Below are 22,961 nucleotides of genomic sequence, written 5' to 3' on the forward strand. Positions count from 1 at the left end.
GTAGAGATACTAATGTACTTTTTTAACTATACTTAAAAAGTAGATAAAGCACTAATCGATCCCTTGTTATATTTGTTAAAATAAAATAAAATGTATTTATTATATAAAATATAAAATTATTTAAATTTTATTTAAATAATTAAAATTAATAAAAAATAAAAATCATTATGTAATTAATCAATAAATTTAACTCATTTAATAAAAATTTACTAAAGGTGTTTTTAGATATATAATTTACTTAAACATTTATTTACTAACTTTCCAAAATTAATAATTTATGTCATAAATTTAATAATACAATTTATTAAAATAAATTAAAAATAACTTCTTTTTAACAATGCTTACCAAAAATTTGTTAAAATTAGTTTTAAAAAAATTATAAAAGCCATTAACTATCCATAAATTCTTTTAAATAAACTCTAATATATGTACTTAGATAATAGAATTTTTTTTATAATAAGGAAAGAAAAAGGTTGAATTAAGTTAAGTTTTATATATATGGGTTTGAGTTCATTCTAAATCAGAAGTTTAAATTTGATTATTTACTTGATATAAATTTTTTAAGACATAATTTGATCTGAGAAAGTCTGATCTAACATGAAAGCTTATTTTACGACTAAATTTTATTGTGTAAAATTATAAACATACTTAAATTAGTTAATAGGCTTACGCCTATATATAAGCTAATGAATTTAAGTTTTTTTAAAAAATCATTAGTATGATATTTTTAGGACTAATTAAAGATTTTTTATGACTTATAGCCTAATTTTTTGAATAAGTGTTATAAAAATTCTGACCTGATTAATTAATTGACAAATAGGTCTAAACCTGACCCAGGCTTAATCTTGTCTAATGAATTTTTTATTTTAGTTTTTTACATTCAAATATAGAACTGCCAAGATTAATATGTAATTTTGGTTCTAATTGATAGGAAATATTTTAAATACAATAATGTGTGATGAGATTTAAAATTTTGGTAGTCATAATCTTTAGTTTTGATTCAAATGAAAGCTTTTATAATATGCAATCGCCCACAATACTACCTTAAACCAATCATGCCTACCTTCAACTTGCTTCTAAAATATGCACTGTTAGATGTTGATTTCCATTTTCGAAAAGCAGCCGAAATTTTAAAAAGGGCATGTTTAAGGATGGACGCCAATTTTTCTTTTGAGCCTCCAAGTACTTCTATATTTAGAATAAATATCTACTGTTTTTCTTAATAAATTTAGGGGTAGACGCATTAGTTCTTACCAATCATAAATATATGTGATACTATAGTCTTTTTAGCAAGATTTATTAGTTCCTAAAAAACTAATAAAATTTATATGTTGTAATTTTTATGGAGCAGGATCTTCTTACATCAGTATAAGTCTAAAAACTCTTACACTCAATTTGAGCCTTTCATTTAACTTAAATCTAACGGGTTATAATTTATTACTTCACTGGCTGTTAGATTTAAGTTAAATGAAAGGTTCAGATTAAGTGTAAAAAAATTTAGACTTACACTGGTGTAAAAAAATCCTTTCCCAATTTTTATAGACTAAAATAAAATTATATATTTTTAAAGAATGATAGTTCTACCTTCATTTTTCAAAGATCAAATTAATTTATAGTCCTCCTAGCATATTTCTTTGGTTTACGATTTATAATAAACAAAAAAACTTTTATTAAAAATTACATTAAAATAAAAATAAAATCTATGAATAATTTTTAATAAAAGTAATTTTAGACTTAAATAAGTAAGTTGTCCTTACAAGTATGTCCTCTTTTAAAAATATTCCTATGATTGTTTTCAAATAGTTCTTATTATTAAGTGATAATTAAGAAAATAATTTTTTACGTTATGTCTGCTTGCTATGTGAAATGTAAACTTTATATATGATAAAATTTAAATAAGTAATTAATTTTTAAAAAATATATAATTTTTAAATAAAAACATTTTTCATCATTATATTCAACTTATAATATTTTAAATTTTTTTAATTTTTTCTATTTTTATTATGGAAAAAAGAGTTTGTATTTTTATTGTTCAAGATAAAATTAGATATGATTAAAGTAAACATTCTTACCTCACACATAATGGAAAATATTTATATTATCTAAAAATAGAAATATGGGTTCAAAGTAACACAACAAAATAAATCTTCATATCTTACATAATACAACTTCATTTAACTATCTTAGAAATTTTTTTAAAAAAAATGATATTTTAACATTAAATAACATTAACTCGTCAAATATTCTTAAGATGAAAATAAAGTACCAGATATAATAATAAGGTATATTTTTTAAAAAAATTATAAAATTATAAACAAAACAAATTTAATGAGAACTAATTTTTAAAAAATAAATTTTTAGACTAATTATTTATTTTAGCTTTATCACATATGAAACAACATTACACGTTATAGGTATGACATGAAATATTATTTACTTAATCCTTATTTCATTACAGGATAAGAATTATTTTTAAAAAATTTTAAAATAAGATATATTTGTAGAAACTATTTACTTATTTAATTCATAATTTTAATTCTGTAAATAGTATTCTAATGACATTTATTAATCAATATTGTATTCTTATTTCTCACAAGCCGTGTTACTTGCACCAGATACAATTGTCAATAATGGAAAGCAAAGAGAGTGAAGAGCCATTTAGACGCTTTTGGCCAAACTAAAAGCAGGAAAGTATGCGCCCTTGGTTTTGGAAAGCCTACGTGCCGATTCCCCATACGTCAGAAAAATGCACATTTATTCACCACTTACAGGGTCCCCACGATTCCTGGACTCCTCGTATTGACACTCCCCCACTCTCACCCTTGTCACCTTCTCACCACTCGCCCTCTCCATTCGACAAGTGCCCCTTGCAATCTAGTTTAGCCAGCTCAGCGCTTCCCATGATTCTCCCACAGTGCTTACTCTCCCAATTCTTAAGATAACGAGCGAGTAGCTATCTTTTTGTACTCTCGGTCGAATGAAACCTGGAGATACCCCACCTCAAAACCACTCATCTCACAAAAACCGCTTTAAGGTTTTGCCCAAATAAAAGGGATTGTGGTTGTGACCTTTGTCCAAATAAACCACTCTGGCTTTCCATATAAAGCATAGTATTGCATCACATAACTCTCCTAGGAACATTCATCTACGGAACTCGTGTCTTTCTTCTCCTTCTCTCCCCTGCTTCTCTTTTTCCTTACTAGTCACTCCCATAATTTTCAAGTAAGTTACCTTCATTGATGTTCTTTGACTTTGCACTATTTATTGGGTTTCTTTTTCTAATTTCACAATTTTATCTCATCTCATTCATGCTTACAATTTCATTAATTTTTTTCAACCAATTTCTTCACATTTGTTAAGTTTTTAATCTGATTAACGCTATAAGCGTTCAAGAACTCTAGTTTTGCTCGATCTCAGTAAAGATTGTTCACTGATCTACCAGGTCAAGGGAGGTATTTGTGAAGGAACCCTAATATACATATTTTGACCGAAGATGGGAAGAGGAAAAATTGCGATCCGAAGGATCGATAACTCCACTAGCCGGCAAGTGACTTTCTCAAAGAGAAGAAATGGATTGCTGAAGAAAGCTAGAGAATTATCCATTCTCTGTGATGCAGAAGTTGGGTTGATTGTGTTCTCTAGCACTGGCAAGCTTCATGACTATGCAAGCACAAGGTAGGATCATTCTATTAAATATTAATCTTTCTTCTCCCCCCCCCCCCCCCCCCTCTCTCATAATTTACGATATAAGTGATCGAAATTTAAATTTTTTTGTGCAAAATTACTGCACCATTTTTTTTTATCTACTGAATTAAATGAATAGTATTATTAAAAATACATAGGTACACGTTGATTGGGTTTCTCATATTCTTCGTGGGTAGTGTCAGTTGTGCTAGCTGTACGAAACATTTTATATATATCTCCACTTGCATTTAATATATCTGTGGCCTATTTAATATCTTTTAGGATTGCATATAATTTTCTCTTTTCTTTGATTCGGCTAAGGTTATGATATAATAAGAAATATGCATGACCGTTTGCATGGTGTTAATCTTCATGATTATTATCCAGATCGACAGCTTAACATTGATTGAGGAATGAAAACTAGAAACTAGCAGAATAACTTCTAAATGAGAATGATCTTTGTTCGATCTTTCTTATTCTTCTTTTTGTGCCCATTCCTCTCGTTATGAGTTATTTGTTCCAAAGTATAACGCAGTGCAGTGTTCCTAATGAAATTATGAAAAGAACACAAAACATAAGCTTCCACTTTATTAATCTAAGAACAATTCATCTACATTTTGAATATAGGACTATATATATTATGTGGGCATTTTAAACTGGTAAAACCACATAGTAGATAAGCATTATATAGATTAAGGCATTTGGGTATGATATTTGGGAATCTATAATTTGCATTATGAGCATGGATACGGGAATGGATATAACTCTTTAGCTTTGATATTGTTGAAGTTGTGTTTGTTATGAATTAAATCGATAAAATGTTCTCGTAACATAAAATACTTAAAGATGTGTTCTTTTGGATAAGTGAGCTACTTTATATTCCGATTCGCGCATGCATACGATGATTGTTCCGCATGCGATGTACAAAAAGCTACAAATTAGGAAACAATAGAGTTAGAATATTAAAAAAGATTGAAGCTATCACATGTGAACGATTTCGTGTGATAAAGTGCCTTTAACCGTTAGGCTACAGCTAAATGTTATATTCTCATTTCTAAATCTCAATTTATCTTATACAACAAATCTTATTCACCTTATGTTGGATTATCATCACCCCCTCCCCCCCCTCTTTTATTAATATGATGCAATACTTTTACATAGTTACTATGTGAATTTATTTATTTTTTTCTGTAAAATATCCTTTTTGTGATACTAGGATTTGGAACACTGAACCAAATAAGGAATCCATCTTCTGACTAAATCAGCCTTAGTACTAAGTATAAAGCTATGATTCAAACCTAAAATTTTCAAATCATCTAACAATCCTAATTGTTTAAATACTCAAAATGTGTTGCGAAGCATCACATAATTATTTTTGAATCCTTACTCTGCAATTGTATTTGTTTAAGTGACCCAACTTGACTCTCTCTTGAGTTGGATCATGACAACTTTTAAAACAAATACCCAATCTAATAAACTTGAATAATGTGTGTAAAAATGATTAACTCGGTTTAATCTGATAAATTAAAATATCTCAAAAATAAAAAAACGGTAATTTATAAATTGAAATTGAAACATGGCCACGTGGATGGAGCTCGTAGAGGTGTAAAGTTGTCAAAATAGATCATCTAAGTTACTAGTTGAACTTGGAAGAGAGCTAACATAATTTAGCCCACTTTAGCAGGGAGTCAAAAATTTGATGATCTAGCTTAAAATACCACTAACAAAAATAATGAAACAAAAATATTAACTATTTATTATTATTGTGATATCTTTGAATGAAATGATATTGGTAGATGATATTGCTCTTCAATTGTTAGTGTTCCCTTCCTCTTAACAAGCTAACTCTCCTACTTCTGTCAAATTCTTCTTACCCATCATTACATTCTACTGTCATCATAACCAGAATACATATATGCCAGCTGATCTCCATCGTTGGGAATACTTTTGACACTATATATAATAATTTTGTTAGACAAAAATAATTTATACTGATAAAGTCTTAGCACACAATTAACCATTAACATATGACTTTTTATATAGAACAAAGGATAGCCAAAAGGGTGCTCAAACCATTACCTCTAATACAAGCTTTAACGAAGCGTCACACAAATGTTAATAGGCAAGTAGATTACTCAAGATCTGAATATACACAACCAAGTTAAATTTGGTTTAGTCCCTCCACTAGACTCACGGATCATTAGAATACTGATTTATATGACACAAATGATTATCCTAGCTAATTTTGAATTATTTTAAGGCCTAGTTAACTTTGATTAGTGTTGTTTAAATGGGTCAACACTTTAAAGTTGACTATTTTTTATTTATTTTTTAATTATTCGCGGTGATTTGATTGGTAAGTATGCATATGCATATAAATTCATTTACACGTATCAAGTGAAATATTATAGGCCTAAAAACTTGATATTCGTGGTTCTCAAGTGATTGGTGAAGGTTGTTAAAGGTCTCTCATGATGTTTTGATCAACTCTATAATGGATGTTTTTGTAAGAAACGCATAGATGAACTAAGAAGTCCCATTTTTATACAGGTGTCTATAATCTTAGGAGTGAATTTATTGTTTTTTACTTCTGGCATCGTAAGAGTCAAGAACTATATGTGTTTAGAGCTTATGCAACATCTTATAACACATATAATAAAGTTAGCATTTCTTAGTAACATCAAAAGGGTCAAACAATAGGGGTACGATTAGATTACGACAAAGTCATTTTAATTGTGGCCAAACTCAAGGTGAGTACGGACAAGAGTTTGTCCATGATTAGCAAGGATTTATCACCAATGTGGTGATCAAATTGAGTAGGTAGAGATTGAAAACACAAGTCATTTTCATAGCAAGTTTAAATACAAAAAGGACAATTTAACTAATTTTACAGAGATTTGATATGATATCATAATTAACACTCAGTTGAGCCTTTAGTCCTTTTCCTTTTAAAAGAAAAAATACCAATATGAGAAAACATCTATTTTTTGTCTCAATATAAAATTAGTAATTAAAAATAAGAGTAGCTAGCTCAACTAATTAGACTAAAATTTTGTTGGTCACTAATCCATAATATCAAAATAATAAAACATTAATCAGGAATTAATCACAAATCAATTAAAATTAGTTATATATTAATGCTAAAAAATTGATTTGAATGGGTCTTTTCTAAAAGAAATATTTTTTCTGTTTTGATTTTCTTAAAAAATTAATATTAATATATATATATATATATATATATATAATGTATATATGAATTATTGACTTTCTTAACTCTTTATTATATATTTTTCTAATAAAATATGAAAATGATTCTTTTATATTAACTTAAAGTTTTACTTATTTTTTATATATAATTTTACACTAAATTTATAATATATTATAAAAAATATTATTTAATTATTACTACTTTTGCTCGACTACGATTCAATCATTAAATCTTGATATTATACTTTTTAAACTTGTATTTTAATTTTAATGTTGGCTATTTTTAAGTAAAATTAAAATTTTCATCCTCAGATTTTAGTTTGTTCTTTGCATTTCATCTTTAATTTAATCTTTTAAATTACTTTTCTATGTCAATATTTTTCTCATAACTTTTATTATTTCGATTTATTCTTTAAATTCTTTTCCATGCTATATTTTATTATGTTTCATCTTTTAATTTACCTACAATTTTTTAAATTATAGCATTTTGGACGAAAAACTTTTCTTCCTTTATAGTAGTACCTTTTTGCACTTTATTCACAAATTACTATCAAAAGCTTTCAATTTGTTATCTAAAACCTTCTTAGCGTTTGCAAGCTGACCCTTCAAACATCCAGTCCTTGTTCTATTCTCCATTTTAGGAACTCAATAACAACCATAAGGTCAATGTTAGTGATCAAATGTCTTACATCGATTTTTTCCATTGTTAAGTATTTTCATATCATGAATTTATATTCACAAAAAGTATCAAAACATCATTTAAATTTAACACATGTTGAAAGACAGGGTATAGTAAAAGACTATTATCGACATGGAAAAATAATTTTGATGACTAAATTAAGTTTAAAAATTAAATTGAATCCTAAGTAAAATATAGAAGATAAAACTTATAATTTTATCTTTTTATTATATTATTTTACGGGACACCTTTTAAACTACTATGACTAAGAAGTATATGGGAATTATCCTTTTCTCTGTTTTTATTATTAATATATTGTTGCCAAGCTTGCTTTTTTAATCCTTTTCAACAAAAATAACAATTAAAATGATAATAACGGTTAATTAATTTTTATAAATAAGTTTTTTTGTTAAATTTTAATTAAATAATGTAGTCTTCATAAGTAAATTTTAAATATTTTTAATAATAATGTAGCATGTAGATTCATGCCACATCAATGATCATTGTATTATAGAATGACAATCTGAGTCAGTCAAATTATCACTAAATAAAAAATACTATCTTAAACTTTGTTTAAATTTACAAAATTAAATAAACTATTTAAAAAAAACTAAAATGACATAAAAATATAACAGTTTAAAAAATATAGTTAAGCAATAATAGTAATAATAATAAAGTTTCGCATCATGGTAAAAGCATGCATGAGTCAACTCACAACCTTAGATCAAAGGAGAATTCTTGGAGGCAAGAACTGAACTTCGGCCTTGCAAAGTACTTGGATTATCTATCTCCGTTAAATAAGAATTATCATTCTTGATCATTTTTAGGAGTTATTATTTGCAGAAATTAGAATGTTGTTAACCTCTCCTTAACACTAAGTTTAAGTATCTGTGAATAAAATTATATATATATATATATATATATATATATATATATATATATTAAAATTATAAAAATATAATAAATAATTTTTTTCTTAATAAAATTTTATGATTATTAGTTTCTTATCATCGATCTTAAAAAGTTAAGACTAATATTTTTCTTATAAACTATTTTAAATGACAAAAAAATTTTAAGTTATTTTTCTTCATTATTATACTATGTAACTTTTCTTTAGTAAGAAAAAAAAGACAATTACATGACAGAAAAAATAATTAAATTACCTTTTATAAAGAATTTATTTAAAAGCAAAAGAAAAAATTCTAAAATTTTAGAAGTTGTCTTAGCTTTCAAATTATTAACCATCCAAATTTTTTTGCAGCAACGTCCACATCATTTAACTTTTTTTCATTGACTATTGAATTCAGTTTCAATTTAAAATTTTTATAACTGATAATTTAATATTAAAAGTTCTATCTATTTAATTTAGTAATATAATAAAATATTCACTCTTTTTTAAATCTAATAAATTTGTTAAAATTTTAAAAAATAACTAATATATTTTTAAATTTAAAAATATTTCAATTTAATAATAGTTGTTTAAGGCATAAAAAATGTACTACAGATAACTTTATAAGGCTGAGTTAGTTAGTTTGGTTCCTTAAACTTCATTGGTGAAGGCCAACTTAATTTCACCAGTTCATTTTTAATCAGCATATTCGTTAACCAGTAATCAAGCCGAGTACAATGATAATAATGAAGTTGAAGCTTATGGCCATAGGTTAGTTATCCGAACGCTTTGCCACTAACCAAATCTTAGTGCTTCCATGGCGAGTTATTTAACAATCTTGCTGTTTGTTTAAATAATTGAAAACTAATCAAGAATTGGGTGGAACATTATTTTGGATGGTAAGAGCTATTGTCCCTATAAGGATATTTTGTTTTTGTTAATTTCATATGTATTATTACATGTATACGTGTGTTGTCCTCACAGATTTGTGTGTTTGTCTTCATAGATTGAAATGTCTTTGTCTAACGAGATTTGCTCACCAATATTGTCAAGTTTTGGGGTTTTATATCTATCTAAGGTTTCTAACGCAGTTTAACCGGTTGAAAGCCTAATCAAGTAATATCACAGTTAAAACATGTTATTTTCTACTAAAATTGAAAGAAGTTTTTTGCTGCATTTTAAAGGTTTATTGGGTTGCTATGATAGATTGTTCTCAATTTGTTTGTCTAATCTCTTTCCAAATGCTTGGCATTTCATTGAAAATGACTGCTGATGGACCTACATTCTCAATACAGATACATTTTAGATTTGTACAGTCTCACCCTGCCATGGATAGTTCTGCTCGGGGAAATGGATCCTCTCCATTTTCCTTTGGAAATGGACATAGCCATTAAAATTTTTTAAAATAATAAAAAATTTCAAAAAAATTGTATTGTAATAATTTGAATGGTTGGATAAGAAATTGGACAAGGAAATGGAAAGAAAAAAATAGAGAGGATTTAAATTCTCTACATGGATACAGGCACCCTTTGAGCTAGTGATTTATATGTAACAGTAAATTTTGATGCTAATAAAAAAGGTGTTAAGTTAGGAGAGTATTTAAATAAGGAGCTTTATAATGAGTAGTACATTACAATACAATCTCAAAACTTTAAGACAATAGGTACATGGGTCTATCTTTTTATAAATTCTTAACTTGCTCATATCTCATTTCATGTAAAACTTAATTCACACTTGATTCCAACAAAAAGCATTATTATTAGATAAATTGCATATAGTTTTATTAAACAATTAAACTAAATATTTATTCAATAAGACTTACATAAAATTCACAGAATAATAGAATTATTAAAATTATTAAAAGAATTAAAAAAATTGTATATTACTAACATCCTCTACTCACATTATTACTTAGGTAATGTATAGCAGACTAGATGAAATAATGTAAAGTACAACATATAAAGTGAATAAAATAAGACAAATGCTAGGAATTATTACAAATTCCTTGAGCCTCTAAGTTATATTTTGACAACAAGCTTCTTCTAGATAAGTCATTTCATTTTAAGACTCACGTGAAAATAGTATATATAGAAGGTTTAGCAAAGGTATTATAAAGTATGTTTTCGCATATAACATTTAAAATAAAATTATTTTAAAATGCATATTGAGCGAGTTAAAATTTTAGAATAAATTTTTATGCAGTATGAATACCTATGCTTAAATTTTTAAAAAAAATTACTTCTCTATATATTTAGTTATATGCAATTTAGATCTTAATTGTTAATTGTTAAAAGTGTGTAATAGAATTTTCTATCCTTAAAAAGTGTGCTAAATTTTTTTTCCATTAAACAAAATGCTTTTAAATCTCTAATATCCCTTCAATTTTTAGAGATTTTTATGTCTAAAGATAGAAAATTGAAAAAAGAATAATAGAATAACTTCTTTTTTACACATTTTCAAAAATATAAAGTAACATTACACGTTATCAAAAGTTAAGATCTAAAGTGTATATGACCAAATATACATAAGAGTAAAATAGAATTTTCTCCTCAAATTTATTATTTATATTTTAATTAAATAAAATTATTATTATAAAGATAAAATAATAAGATAATCACTTAATTATATTAAGTTTAATTAAGTGAAGAGATAAATAACATAAGTTCATCTCATCAATTAAATATTATTATTATTTTTAATATTTTATTATTTAGAGTTAAATTTTATAATAGAAATAAAATAGCATTTTTTAATGGTATTTTAAATGAGATAGAAGTCTTAGATTCTATTATTCTGAAATCCTGAAAGTAATTATCACTTGTTAGTAAAGGATAAGCTATTTTGTTAATTGATTAATATCTAAACTTACGAAATTGCATCTATCTTAACTTAGCATGAGTATGTTTCTGTCTTTTTATCTTTTTGTATAAGTGTTGGTTTTTTTTTTTTTGTGCATATGGATTTTGAGTTTTTCTTGAACATTCTCTAATAATATATGTTTGTCTATAAAAAAAATTAAAATTTATAAAAAAAATATTTAGAAAACACTTCTTTTCCCTTTTCTATAATCTTGAACTAAGTTTTAAGATCGATTCTCTCCTATGCAAAATCTTCCAAATGCTAATGAGAGACCATCCCCTCCCTACTACCATATTTGAAATTTTCCTTTTTTGTTTTTCTTATCAATCCTCCCTCTCAAAGTTACACTTTCATAAACATCATTGGTAAAACAATTGATCACAAGAAAAGGTAAATAAGCATAATTCTCCAATTTGTTCTTCAACCTCGAAGATCCTCCCACATCATTTTTATCAAGCTTAATCCTAGTTGCATTTTATAGGATAAACCCCTTAGCAATGGGACTCATACCCTTCAAATTTAATTGCGTACTCCAAAGCCAATTAGAGAAAGACACTTCACGCAGTTCTTCAAAATATTCAAGAGCTTAACAATAAAAATAATCTCAATGCCCAAACTTACCTCCACATTTGGATTTAGAGGCTCCACCTTCAGCAAATCAATCTCCTAGTACATAAGGGTCTCTACATGGAGATGATCCTGTTATGAAGAAATTTTAGAATAAGATTTGAAGTTTGTATCCTTGCTAAGTTAGCAAGTCAGTTACTTGCCAGTTTCTATTTTGGAAAGGAAGTTAGAGTTAGTTAGGCTATAAATAATAGCTAGATAGACTGATTCAATTGATTCATGAATTGTAATTCTTCCTATATTCTTCTTATCAATAATAATACTCTCTTCAGATTTCTTTCTCACATATTCGTTCTTGTTCTTCGAATTGTTGCAATTCGTAGTTCTAAGAATTTCATAACAACTGGTATCAATTTGGGTGGTTCATCTGGAGTTGTTTGTGATGGCGGGAGGAATGCGTGGTGCTACGGAAGCTTAAGCGCTAAAAGACATCAAAGATCATGTATTGGCGCAATTGGAGGCTCGCCTGGCTGAAATTGTGGGCTCCATTCAATGAACCCTTGCTGATTCTTTGAAAGAAACCTTGCAAGGTTTGGTAGGACAGACTAATGGTGCTGATTTGGGATCTCACCTTCTTCACGGTGAGCCTTGTCCCTCCTCTTCTTATTATTATGGTACACGACTTGCTCACATTGATTTTTCCCGTTTTAATGGCAAAAATGTGAATCAATGACTTTATCAGTGTGATAATTTATTCCTTGTTGATAATACACCCGATGTCGTGCGTGTTAAACTTACGGTGGTTCACAAGGAGGGATGTGCGTTACAATGGCTCACAAGAAATTGGTTCTTAAGAGGTTTGGGGAAGTCTGCAATGATCCCATGGCTGAATTGATGCGTTTGAGACAAAAGAAATCTGTGGTTGAGTTTTATGAGGAGTTTGATGTCATTATTACTCGTCTGAATTTGCTCGAGGATTATATGCTGAGTTGTTTCTTAGGTGGATTGAAGCAAGATATACAAATGTTGGTGCGAATTTTTTAATCAACCACTGTGAGTAAGGTATTTTTGTTGGCAAGACTGTATGAAGCTGTTAATGTTCCACAGGCTTTGAGTGTTGGCGCTTCATAGTCACACAAAGGGGTGCTTGGTTCTAAACTAGTAGTTGCTGATAAATTTGGTTCTTTTAGTTTAGTGGTTGATAGGGGTAAGGATAATATTAAACTCGGGAAAAGATTGACACCAGTTTACATGAATGAGCGAAGAGCCAAGGGTCTTTGTAAGTTTTGTGATGAGCCATATTCTCCTGAACATAGCTTAACTCATAAGAGGCTGCAGGTTCATGTCATGGAGATTCTAGATAAAGAGGAGATGTGTGAAAATGCTAGAAAAGATGTATCAACTGTGGAGGAACCTTAAATTTCAACCAATGTACTAACTAGCATTGTCAATTTCAGAACTATGAGGATCACTGGTTATCAGCATAAATTTCCTCTACATATTTTGATTGATAGTGGCAGCACGCATAATTTTTTAGACATACAGGTGCCTAGGGAATTTGGATGTAAGATTGAGAAAATGGAGCCTTTGAATGTCACTGTAGTTGATGGCAACAAGTTGAGCATTTCTTCTATTGTGAGAAACTTTACTTGGACAATCCAGAGAACTACATTTACTTCAGATTTTCGAGTGTGGAATGACTTGTCAAACTAGGGGATATCACTTAAAATTTTGATAAGTTGACTATGGAGTTTAAAGTTCAAGGCAAGAAGCATGTATTAAGAGGGGCTACATCTAGTGGTATTAAGACAGTGAAGAAATAGCAGCTTGGTAAAACTTTGGAGGAAGGAGTCTATTTCTTAATGATGCAGCTATGTGAGGAGGATGGGGGATTGCTACAATCCTTAACAACTCATGCAGATCAACCTACTTTATCGATAGTAATAATTCAGCTTTTGGAGAAATTTTCAGACATTTTCGAAGAACCTGAGCAGCTACCACCTTTTAGACCTGGTCATAATCATAAAATACCACTTATACAAGCTGCTAACCTAGTTAATAAAAGGTCTTATAGGGTATGCCAAATACTAAAAGGATATGATTGACAAGTTAGTACAAGAGTACTTAAAGTCAGGAGTGATACACAACAGTAGCAACCCCTATGCGAGTCCTATAGTATTGGTTGGGAAAAAAAGATGGGCCACGGAGGCTATTGTTGACTATAGGGATCTTAACAAAAACACTGTTGAGAACAAATTTCCAATCTCATTGGTGGAAGATTTAATGGATGAGCTGCATGGATCTTCAATCTTTTCCAAGATAGACTTAAGAGCTGAGTATAATCAGGTGAGAATGAACCCAGATGATGTTCATAAAACAACCTTCAGAACCCATTGAGGACATTATGAGTATGTGGTCATGCCTTTTGGCTTGACTAATGCACCTTCTACATTTTAAAGTCTTATGAATGTAGTATTTCAACAGTTTCTCAGGAAGTTTCTCTTAGTATTCTTCGATGATATACTTGTTTACAGTAGCAGTTTGGATGATCATGTTGTCCATCTTAGACAGGTTTTTGTTACTTTCAAGATAATTCTTGATTTGCTAGGAAGTCTAAATATATTTTTTCTATTAATAAAGTTGAATGCTTGGGGCTTTTCATTACTAAGGAAAGTGTGTCAATAGATCCTAGCAAGGTTAAAGCTATGAGGAATTGGCCACTACCACTGACTAACAAACAACTACAAGGTTTTTTGGAGTTAGCTAGTTACTATAGAAGGTTTGTAAAGGATTTTGGTGTTGTTGTTAAACCATTAAGTAACATGCTTAAGAAAGACAATTTTGTTTGGAGTTAAGAAGCTATGGTAGCATTTAAGCAGCTCAAGGAGTTATTAAGTAGTGCACTTGTATTGGCTTTACCTAACTAGACTAAGGTCTTCATTGTTGAGGTAAATGCTTCTGGTTATGGCATTGGAGCAATGCTTATGCAGGATCATCATCCCATAGCTTACATGAATAAAGTATTGAACAAACAACAACAATCTTTATCTACTTATGAAAAGAAATTACTGGTTGTAGTATTTGTTGTACAATGGTGGAGACATTATCTTCTTAACTGGCATTTTATAGTTAGAACTGATCATTATAGTCTGAAGTATTTACTGGAACAGAGATTGACCATTATTTTTCAACATAAGTGGTTAGTTAAGCTAATGGAATTTGATTTCTCTATTGAATATAAGCATGATCATGAAAATGTTGCAACTGATGCCTTGTCTCGAATTAAGCATGTAAAGGATTATGTGGAATGTTGTAATCTAACTACTTATCAATTACAATCTGATTTGGTGGATAGAAATAAGAATCCAATCGTTAATTAGTGAATTGCAAACTAATGCTGCCTCCCATAAACATCATACTTGGCATTCAGGAGAATTGAGGAGGAAGGGTAAACTAGTGGTGGGAAATGATCTTTTGAATTGACTACATTGTTCTGCTATTGGAGTTCATTCTAGTATTAGTGCTACTATGTAAAGAGTCAAGTTAGTGGTCTATTGGAGGAGTATGTCAAATGTTAAGACATTTGTGTCCAAGTGTGCTACCTGTCAAAAATGCAAGAGTGTGACCACTGCTTCACTTGGACTACTACAACCACTCCCAATTCCTGAGCAGATTTGGCAGCACATTAACATGGACTTTATTGAAGGTTTACCCAGTTCTCATGAGAAGTAAGTGATATTTGTAGTAGTTGACAGATTGAGTAAATCCACTCATTTTATGGCCTTATCACACCCTTATATAGCTAGTGAGGTAGCACAAACTTTCATGGATCATATCTTCAAGTTGCATGGTTGTCCAAGTTCAATAACCCGTGATAGAGATCCAGTATTTGTTAGCAATTTTTGGTAGGAATTCATGGCATTCCAAAGCATTCAAGTTCAACTTTCTTCAAGCTATCATCCTCAAATGGATGGTCAAAGTGAGATTGTGAAAAAGTGTTTAAAAACTTACCTAAGATGCATGTGTCCAAATACTCCCTATTAGTGGAGTAAATGGCTTCCTCTAGCTGAGTGGTGGTATAACACCACTTATCATATAGTCATTAAAGCTACTCCATATTAACTCGTGTATGGTCAACCACCTCCAGCTTATCTTCCGTACTTACCAGACGAATCCAAGGTTGAGTTGGTTGATAAAACCTTGTCAAAAAGAGAAGAGATGCTTAAATTGCTCAAATTTCATTTGAAAAGAGCTTAAGAGAGAATGAAGCAACTTACTGATCAACATAGAAAAGAGAAGCAGTATCAGATAGGAGATTTGGTTTATTTGAAATTGTATCCGTATAGACAGGTGTTAGTGACTTATAAGAGCAATGCTAAATTAAGTCCTAAGTTCTTTGGGCCTTCCAAGGTACTAGATCAAATTGGAGAAGTGGCCTACAAATTAGAATTGTCATTACAGTCAAAAGTACACAATGTATTTCATGTTTCTCAACTTAAGAAACATGTTGGCAATACAACAACTTCATTAGATTTACCATTTTAAGATGAAGATGCGTTTAGTGAAGAAGAACCTAATGCTATATTGGATAGGATGACAGTGAAAAGGAAAGGTATAGTTGTAACCAAGGTACTAGTTAAATGGAAGCATAGACTTCTAGAAGACTCTACATAAGAATTCTACTATGACCTCAAAAAGAAGTATCTTTCATTTCATCCTTGAGGTCAAGGATGCTTTCAAGAGAAAGACATTGTGATGAAGAAATTTTAGAATAAGATTTGAGGCTTGTATCCTTGCTGAGTCAGCAAGTCAGTTAGTTGTCAGTTTCTATTTTGGAAAGGAAGTTAAAGTTAGTTAAGCTATAAATAACAGGTGGATAAACTAATTTAATTGATTCATGAATTGTAATTCTTCCTGTATTCTTCTTATCAATAATAATACTCTTTTCTTATTCCTTTCTCACATAGGTATCTCTATTCATTCTTGTTCTTTGAATTGTTGCAATTCCTAGTTCTAAGAAATTTCATAACGGTTCCCAATAGCGTTAAAGGCAAAGTAGGGTCCTCCCCAACTGTTAACATTATATTATAGAGGAGAAAAGATATTGAGTAGCAAGAAGTGAGTTTTGAAAGGGGAAAAAGAAAAAAGAGACAATAGTTTGTAATGCTTGTTTATAGACTTTATGGGTAAACAATCAAAAAGTGGGATGAATTCCTTTGTTCTCATAGGAATCTATTGCAACACCTTTTTTAACATCTGATTGAGGTTTAGGGTTTTTGAAATTGAAGATTTTGGTGTTGGTGAGTTATATGATATTTTTTATGAAAACTATGGATAAATTGCAATTGAGTTTTTTAGACTCCCAAAACTTTTATTTTTCATTCAAAACCTTAATTTGAAAAATAGAGAGGGTGAAGAAGGTGCTACAAAAAATACAGGAAAAAAGGAGAGAAAGTGACAATAGTGACTTTTTAAAAATAAATTAAATACCTTTTTAAAAAAATATAAATATTAATTTTTAAATAATAAAATATTAAAAATAATGATAATGTGGCAATGATAAATTAAACTTTTATTATCTAATTCATCATTTAATATAATTTAATTGTCAATAAAAATTATTTTAAATATTCTAAAATATTAAAGATAAAATTTTAATAAATATTTTAATGATTAAATTTAGAGAGTGCAATAAAACCTAAGATAATTTACCAATGATGTTCGTCAATTAGCAAACTTGGAAGAATGATTTTATAGTAGAAGTGCAACATTGCCATGAAGATGCTAAACAATAACTCTAAATATTAACTGTGTTTCTTTATTGAAATTAAATAGAAGGAAGGGGAGTTTTAAAAAAATTATTAAACTATATTTGTTTGGTTTTAAATTTTTTTTAAAAAAAAGTCCGAATCAAATTTCTTCACTCAAATTTTTACCCTTCCAGTATTAGTTATATTTGGAAGGGAGAAAAAACAGTTTATAATTTTTGAAGTGTACTCAAATTATTCTTGAGATTCTACTCATCTTCTGTAGTCCTCACCCACTTTATTATTACCTATATGGTTAAAACACATCTATATTACTAATTTCTTTTTATCTCTTCCTAACCAGCGAAGTTGCTGAAGTTAAGAATAAGTAAAAATGCCTCATATTAAATGAGAACAAAAAATTTAAGATACGAGTTACAATAACCTATAACTCAATAATATTAAGATTTTGAGTTTAATTTGATATTTAAGTTAGCTTGTATAATTTGTTCATGACACATTTATAAAGATATGATATTTTAAACCCCTCTTGTGCCCCAACAGAAAATTTTATTTTATTTTCTTTTCTTTTCCATTCCATTCCTTCTTTCCTTTAAATTCCTTTCCTTTCCTTTCTTTCTTTGAACCAATATTTAAGTATTTTTAATTTTAAAATAAAAAGATAAATCATTAATATATATAATTGGTGAGTTACAAATAGAGTTAAATTCTCATATAATAGAAAGAGTAATGATTTACCTTTTATTTAACTCTTTTCCTTTAAATTTTAAAAATTTAAGGTGGATGAATTAATTTTAACTTATGAAAAAATCATTTATATTCTATAATTTTGTTTCTTTTCTTATAAAAATTTATTTAAAAGTTTATTCAAATTAACCTTAAATTTAATATATTAAATAATTTGTAAATATAAGACAGGTTACGAAGTAAAATACTTATAGTTGCACCCAACCCTATAATTTTTGTACCTATATACTCGCACCAATACTTATTCAGTGGATATTTTTGTGACTACACATTCAGTTTAAATCTAATTGACATCTCTCGGCTCAATCTTTCAGAAACCAAAAGTCCATATCCTCTAAAACATTTTCACATCATTTAGCCTGTCATCAATCATGAGATTATAAAATTAGTTTTAATGAATTAATTAAATCTGTTTCTACCGTTTTTACTCATTAAAAATTGCTTATAGTTCCTTGTTTTGACTCTACATTATGCAGCATGAAATCTGTTATTGAGCGCTTTAACAAGCTGAAAGAGGAACAACATCAGCTCATGAATCCTGCTTCAGAAGTCAAGGTAAGTGTTTGTGCACCATCTATTCAATTGTCTTTAAGCTTTTGAGCATTATATTACTACACATTTATAATTCTAGTAGTTTGCACAAAAATTCTTGCTCAATTTCTTTGGAAGGTTAGCTAAACCACACAAACTTGAATTGTAGCGACTGAAGTTGAAAGTTGAACCACTAAGGTCTAATATGACAAACGACATATCATCTAGCCTCATACCAATAACAGATGGTGTCAATAGTAGTCGGAATTCTCTCAAAATCTAATTTGCATCTACTAACAGATGCACATGCTTACGTATTCACCCATAAATGTTGACTATTTTGTGAAACTCATCCCATATATTAACAGTTTACACGTTTTATGTATAAGTATAGTGTGCTACAGCTTGAATGTGCATAAGATTAAATTTACATCCCCCAACCATCCACTTCTAGCTCGAGAAATTAATAGTCTAGTCTATTAGCTTCACTGACCAGTCCAAATAGTTAGAACTTCTTGTAAGCTGTTAATATGACAAGAATCGAAGAACTAGTATCGTTAGACTTCCAGAATAAGGGGGGGGGGGGGTTGAGATTTAGGAAACCTCAATTGATTCTGGCAAAAATTAAGGCTAAAAATTCTTGCTCATAGCAAAAAATAAAAGGCTCATCAGCAGTTTACTGTGGTATGTAGTATGCTTAGGAAAATCTAAACCTTTTACGTGGAATTGACATCTGGAAGGAATATACTAGATTAATGTCAGCATTGTAGCAACTATTATGCATGAACCAATTGCAAACAAAAAACCCTGCCTAGTAAACAATATTGTACTAACATGTCCTGTCATTCCTAGCCTGCCCTAAGTATCAAGAAGTTTTACTTATAGAAGGATTCGTGACACCATTCTGCAGGTCGTCTTCGACTGGCAAGAAATGCCACCTCAACTATTGAGATTCTTCTGTTAGACATCCAATTCGACCATCACCAGTTTGATAGGTTTGTATGTTAACTACCATAGAAAATTACATACTTTTTCAATTTTAGGAAAGCTCACTGCCTCTGAATTATTAAATCAGTTATGGAGTCGGACGGTAGGTCTGCAAATCAACTTAACTAAGATAATGGACCATGATATATTTCGTAAAAGAGCCCCATTTTACCTCGTACAAAAGAAATATACCAACACTTTCGTATATATGCAATTGTATAGTCCACTTTAGTTTTCAGTATTCCCTTGAAGGCATTTACCCTTACTGTCCACTCTGGCTTAAAGTTTAAGTATTTTGGATCCATTATACAAATCAAAGGAGCACCTGAAAAACAGAGTAGCGAACTACACTTTTATGTGTCTACTAACCCAGTTTTCTATTTAGACTCTCTTCGGCTCCATGGATGAAAAGCGAAACATTGAGGATCAACCACTAAAGAGGTGCAAAACTAACTTGAAAATGTCTTCCTATACACCTAACTGATGTCCATCATTAGCATAATAATTGTGAAATAATTGAGAAAATCACCGTATTAACAATAATTAAGTTTTAAAAGCATCCTCACGTTGGTTCTTTAACCCTAATGATATAGTCTTCAAATTTTCTACCCTGCAATTCTTGCATTTAAAATAATTTCCTTAAATAATAACAGTCTAATATATTTGATTTCTGCATTTCTACTTGCTAGTTTTGGCAGACAGAAGCAGCAAGCTTGAGGCAACAACTGCAGTATTTGCAAGAATGCCACAGGTAAAAACAAATAAACACCCAGCAATTGCATAATTTTACTAGGAGCAAGCCAGAAATATAGAATGTAACAGGTTATATTGTCAGATTTGGTTCCACAAAAATAAGATGTAAAACGATGTCTCACATTAGTTAAGAAATAGAATCAGAATACTTCTTATAAAGACTTATATAATCCTCTTTCTAAGAGTAAGCTTTTAAGACTGAGTTAAGTCTAAATTTGTTAATATAATATCAAAATCTATCCAATTCTATTGAGCTATCTGCAGATGTTCAATCCTACAAACTTTACACACTAAGTCCAGCAATAATCATGAGAAGGATGTGTTAAGATATCTTACATTGACTAAGAATATAATCAAAATACTCCTTATAAAGGCTTTTGTAGTCTTCCTCAAGCTAGCTTTTGAAAGCAAGTAAAACTAAGTGTTTTAATTGTATCCAACAATGATTTAAAGTAACTTTGAGAGATACCTAAACGGCGGTTGATAATCCTTTATTTTGTCACTTCACATATTTCTTCACTTTATAAAAAGCCAATCTATCACCCTCCTTGGGATAAAAAAAAGATTATTGGGAAGTGCAAAATAGAAAAAGGAGGAGTTTTTCATCATGCAAAACATGGTATTGAAATATATTAAAGATTAGCTGATATATTCTCCATTTATTAGTAAGTCAAACACTTGACGGAACCACCACAGAACTATGACGTGTAGGAGAAGCTACAGCCTACAAGATCCAAAAAGTTAATTCAATAGCTCATTAATGAAATAAACTCCATGGTAAACGATATAATCTGATCTACTGATTCTCTATAGGGTTTTACTCGGTAAACCATGTAATGCCACCTGAAAACATTTGCTCATAATTCAAGAAATTTTTAAATCACACAACTTTTGCCTCTTAAATGCAAATCAAATATACCAATGCTAATTAAAAACTTATGCTCAGAAACTTAAAATATCTTTCTGTTATGAGATAAACAAGTCTCAAATCAGAAAGCATTTTATACTCATTCTTTTCTTTTTGGTAAAAGCAGGCAATTGATGGGTGAAGAACTTTCTGGTTTGGGTATTAAAGAACTACAAAATCTAGAAAACCAACTGGAGATGAGTTTAAAGGGTGTTCGCATGAAAAAGGTATGATGTGTCAGTTCAAATCAAATCTCGATTCCATCCTTTTGATGGTACATTCATAACTCTTACATAATCTATTTCCCTGCAGGATCAAATTTTAACTAATGAGATTAAAGAACTACGCCAAAAGGTTTAAGGAGTCTGGTTTTGTTCTTGCCATGTTTGACTAAGGTTTTCCCACTAAATTATGACCAATTTGCACTAATGCCATTGTAGGGAAATCTCATTCATCAAGAAAATGTAGAACTCTACACAAAGATGGAGCAAATTCAAAAAGAAAATGCAGAGCTACAGAAGAAGGTATATGATCAAGAAAACACATTCTATAATTCAAGAACCTGCTATTCATCTTTTCATAAATACATGTGCATGCCTAACATAAGCATGTACAAAGAACAAGTCTGCACAGGCACAAGCACTTCATATATCAAATAGATAATTCACTCATTATTAGTCTTAGTTCTATTAATCTAGAAGCTAAAGGCTTCTAGTTTTCTTTAAGCTAAACCTAAACCGAAGATTTGGATCTAAGGTTTATGAAGCAAGGAGTACAAATGAAGAAAATTCGGCATCCAATCCTTCATACACGTTCACAAATGGATATGATTTACATGCACCGTTCAGTCTCCAGCTAAGTCAGCCACAGCCTCAATACAGTGAACCACCAGCCAAAGCAATGAAACTGGGGTATTCCCTCAACCTCATAATATATAACCTGCAGCTCAAGTCTATAACTTTTCTTTTTAATTTCATTAGAAAGTAGAAACTAAACACCTAATCTCTGCACCAGATTACAGCTGCATTAGCAAAAACTGTTCAATAATCAGAGGTTTCTGACCAGCCGTCAACACGTTCTATGAGTGATCAAGCTTCTATGAATGGGGTCTTGTAGTTCATCAACCACATTTGTTCCAATCAACAGTGAAATGCATATATGGTATGATCTATCAAGAAGCTTACAATTGTAGTTAAGGATCAAACACTACGACTACCTCTGTAAATTTTATGCAATAAAGATATCAAAAATTGTGCCTGGTGTTGTTTTATATAGTCTCTACATCTGTCGTGATCAATTAAATGGAACTCAGAACACAACCACCTGAACCTATACCTTTAATAAGCAATCCACAATGCATGAGAAACTATGTAGTTCATACTG

The 22,961-nt window shown here is 29.6% G+C and overlaps 1 protein-coding gene across 1 annotated transcript; it reads left to right on the forward strand.

The window, feature by feature from the left end:
- Positions 1-3,493: 3,493 nt before the first annotated feature.
- On the forward strand, positions 3,494-21,811 carry LOC113849694 (MADS-box transcription factor ANR1-like). The gene is made up of 4 exons (XM_027479786.1): positions 3,494-3,675; positions 18,877-18,955; positions 20,608-20,669; positions 21,706-21,811. Exons 1-4 carry the CDS (start codon positions 3,494-3,496, stop codon positions 21,809-21,811), a joined length of 429 nt encoding a protein of 142 aa, XP_027335587.1.
- Positions 21,812-22,961: the final 1,150 nt, after the last annotated feature.

This window comes from Abrus precatorius, unplaced genomic scaffold (assembly GCF_003935025.1).
Source record: "Abrus precatorius isolate BTA unplaced genomic scaffold, Abrus_2018 Scaffold10, whole genome shotgun sequence".
NCBI classification, from domain to species: domain Eukaryota; kingdom Viridiplantae; phylum Streptophyta; class Magnoliopsida; order Fabales; family Fabaceae; genus Abrus; species Abrus precatorius.

What these genes read in the sequence shown, in the direction of transcription:
- LOC113849694 (XM_027479786.1), top strand. Translation starts at nt 3,494, where the DNA reads ATGGGAAGAGGAAAAATTGCGATCCGAAGGATCGATAACTCCACTAGC. An exon ending in ATCCTGCTTCAGAAGTCAAG is followed by an intron (nt 18,956 to 20,607) that starts GTAAGTGTTTGT and finishes TCTACTTGCTAG; the next exon opens with TTTTGGCAGACAGAAGCAGC. An exon ending in TATTTGCAAGAATGCCACAG is followed by an intron (nt 20,670 to 21,705) that starts GTAAAAACAAAT and finishes TGGTAAAAGCAG; the next exon opens with GCAATTGATGGGTGAAGAAC.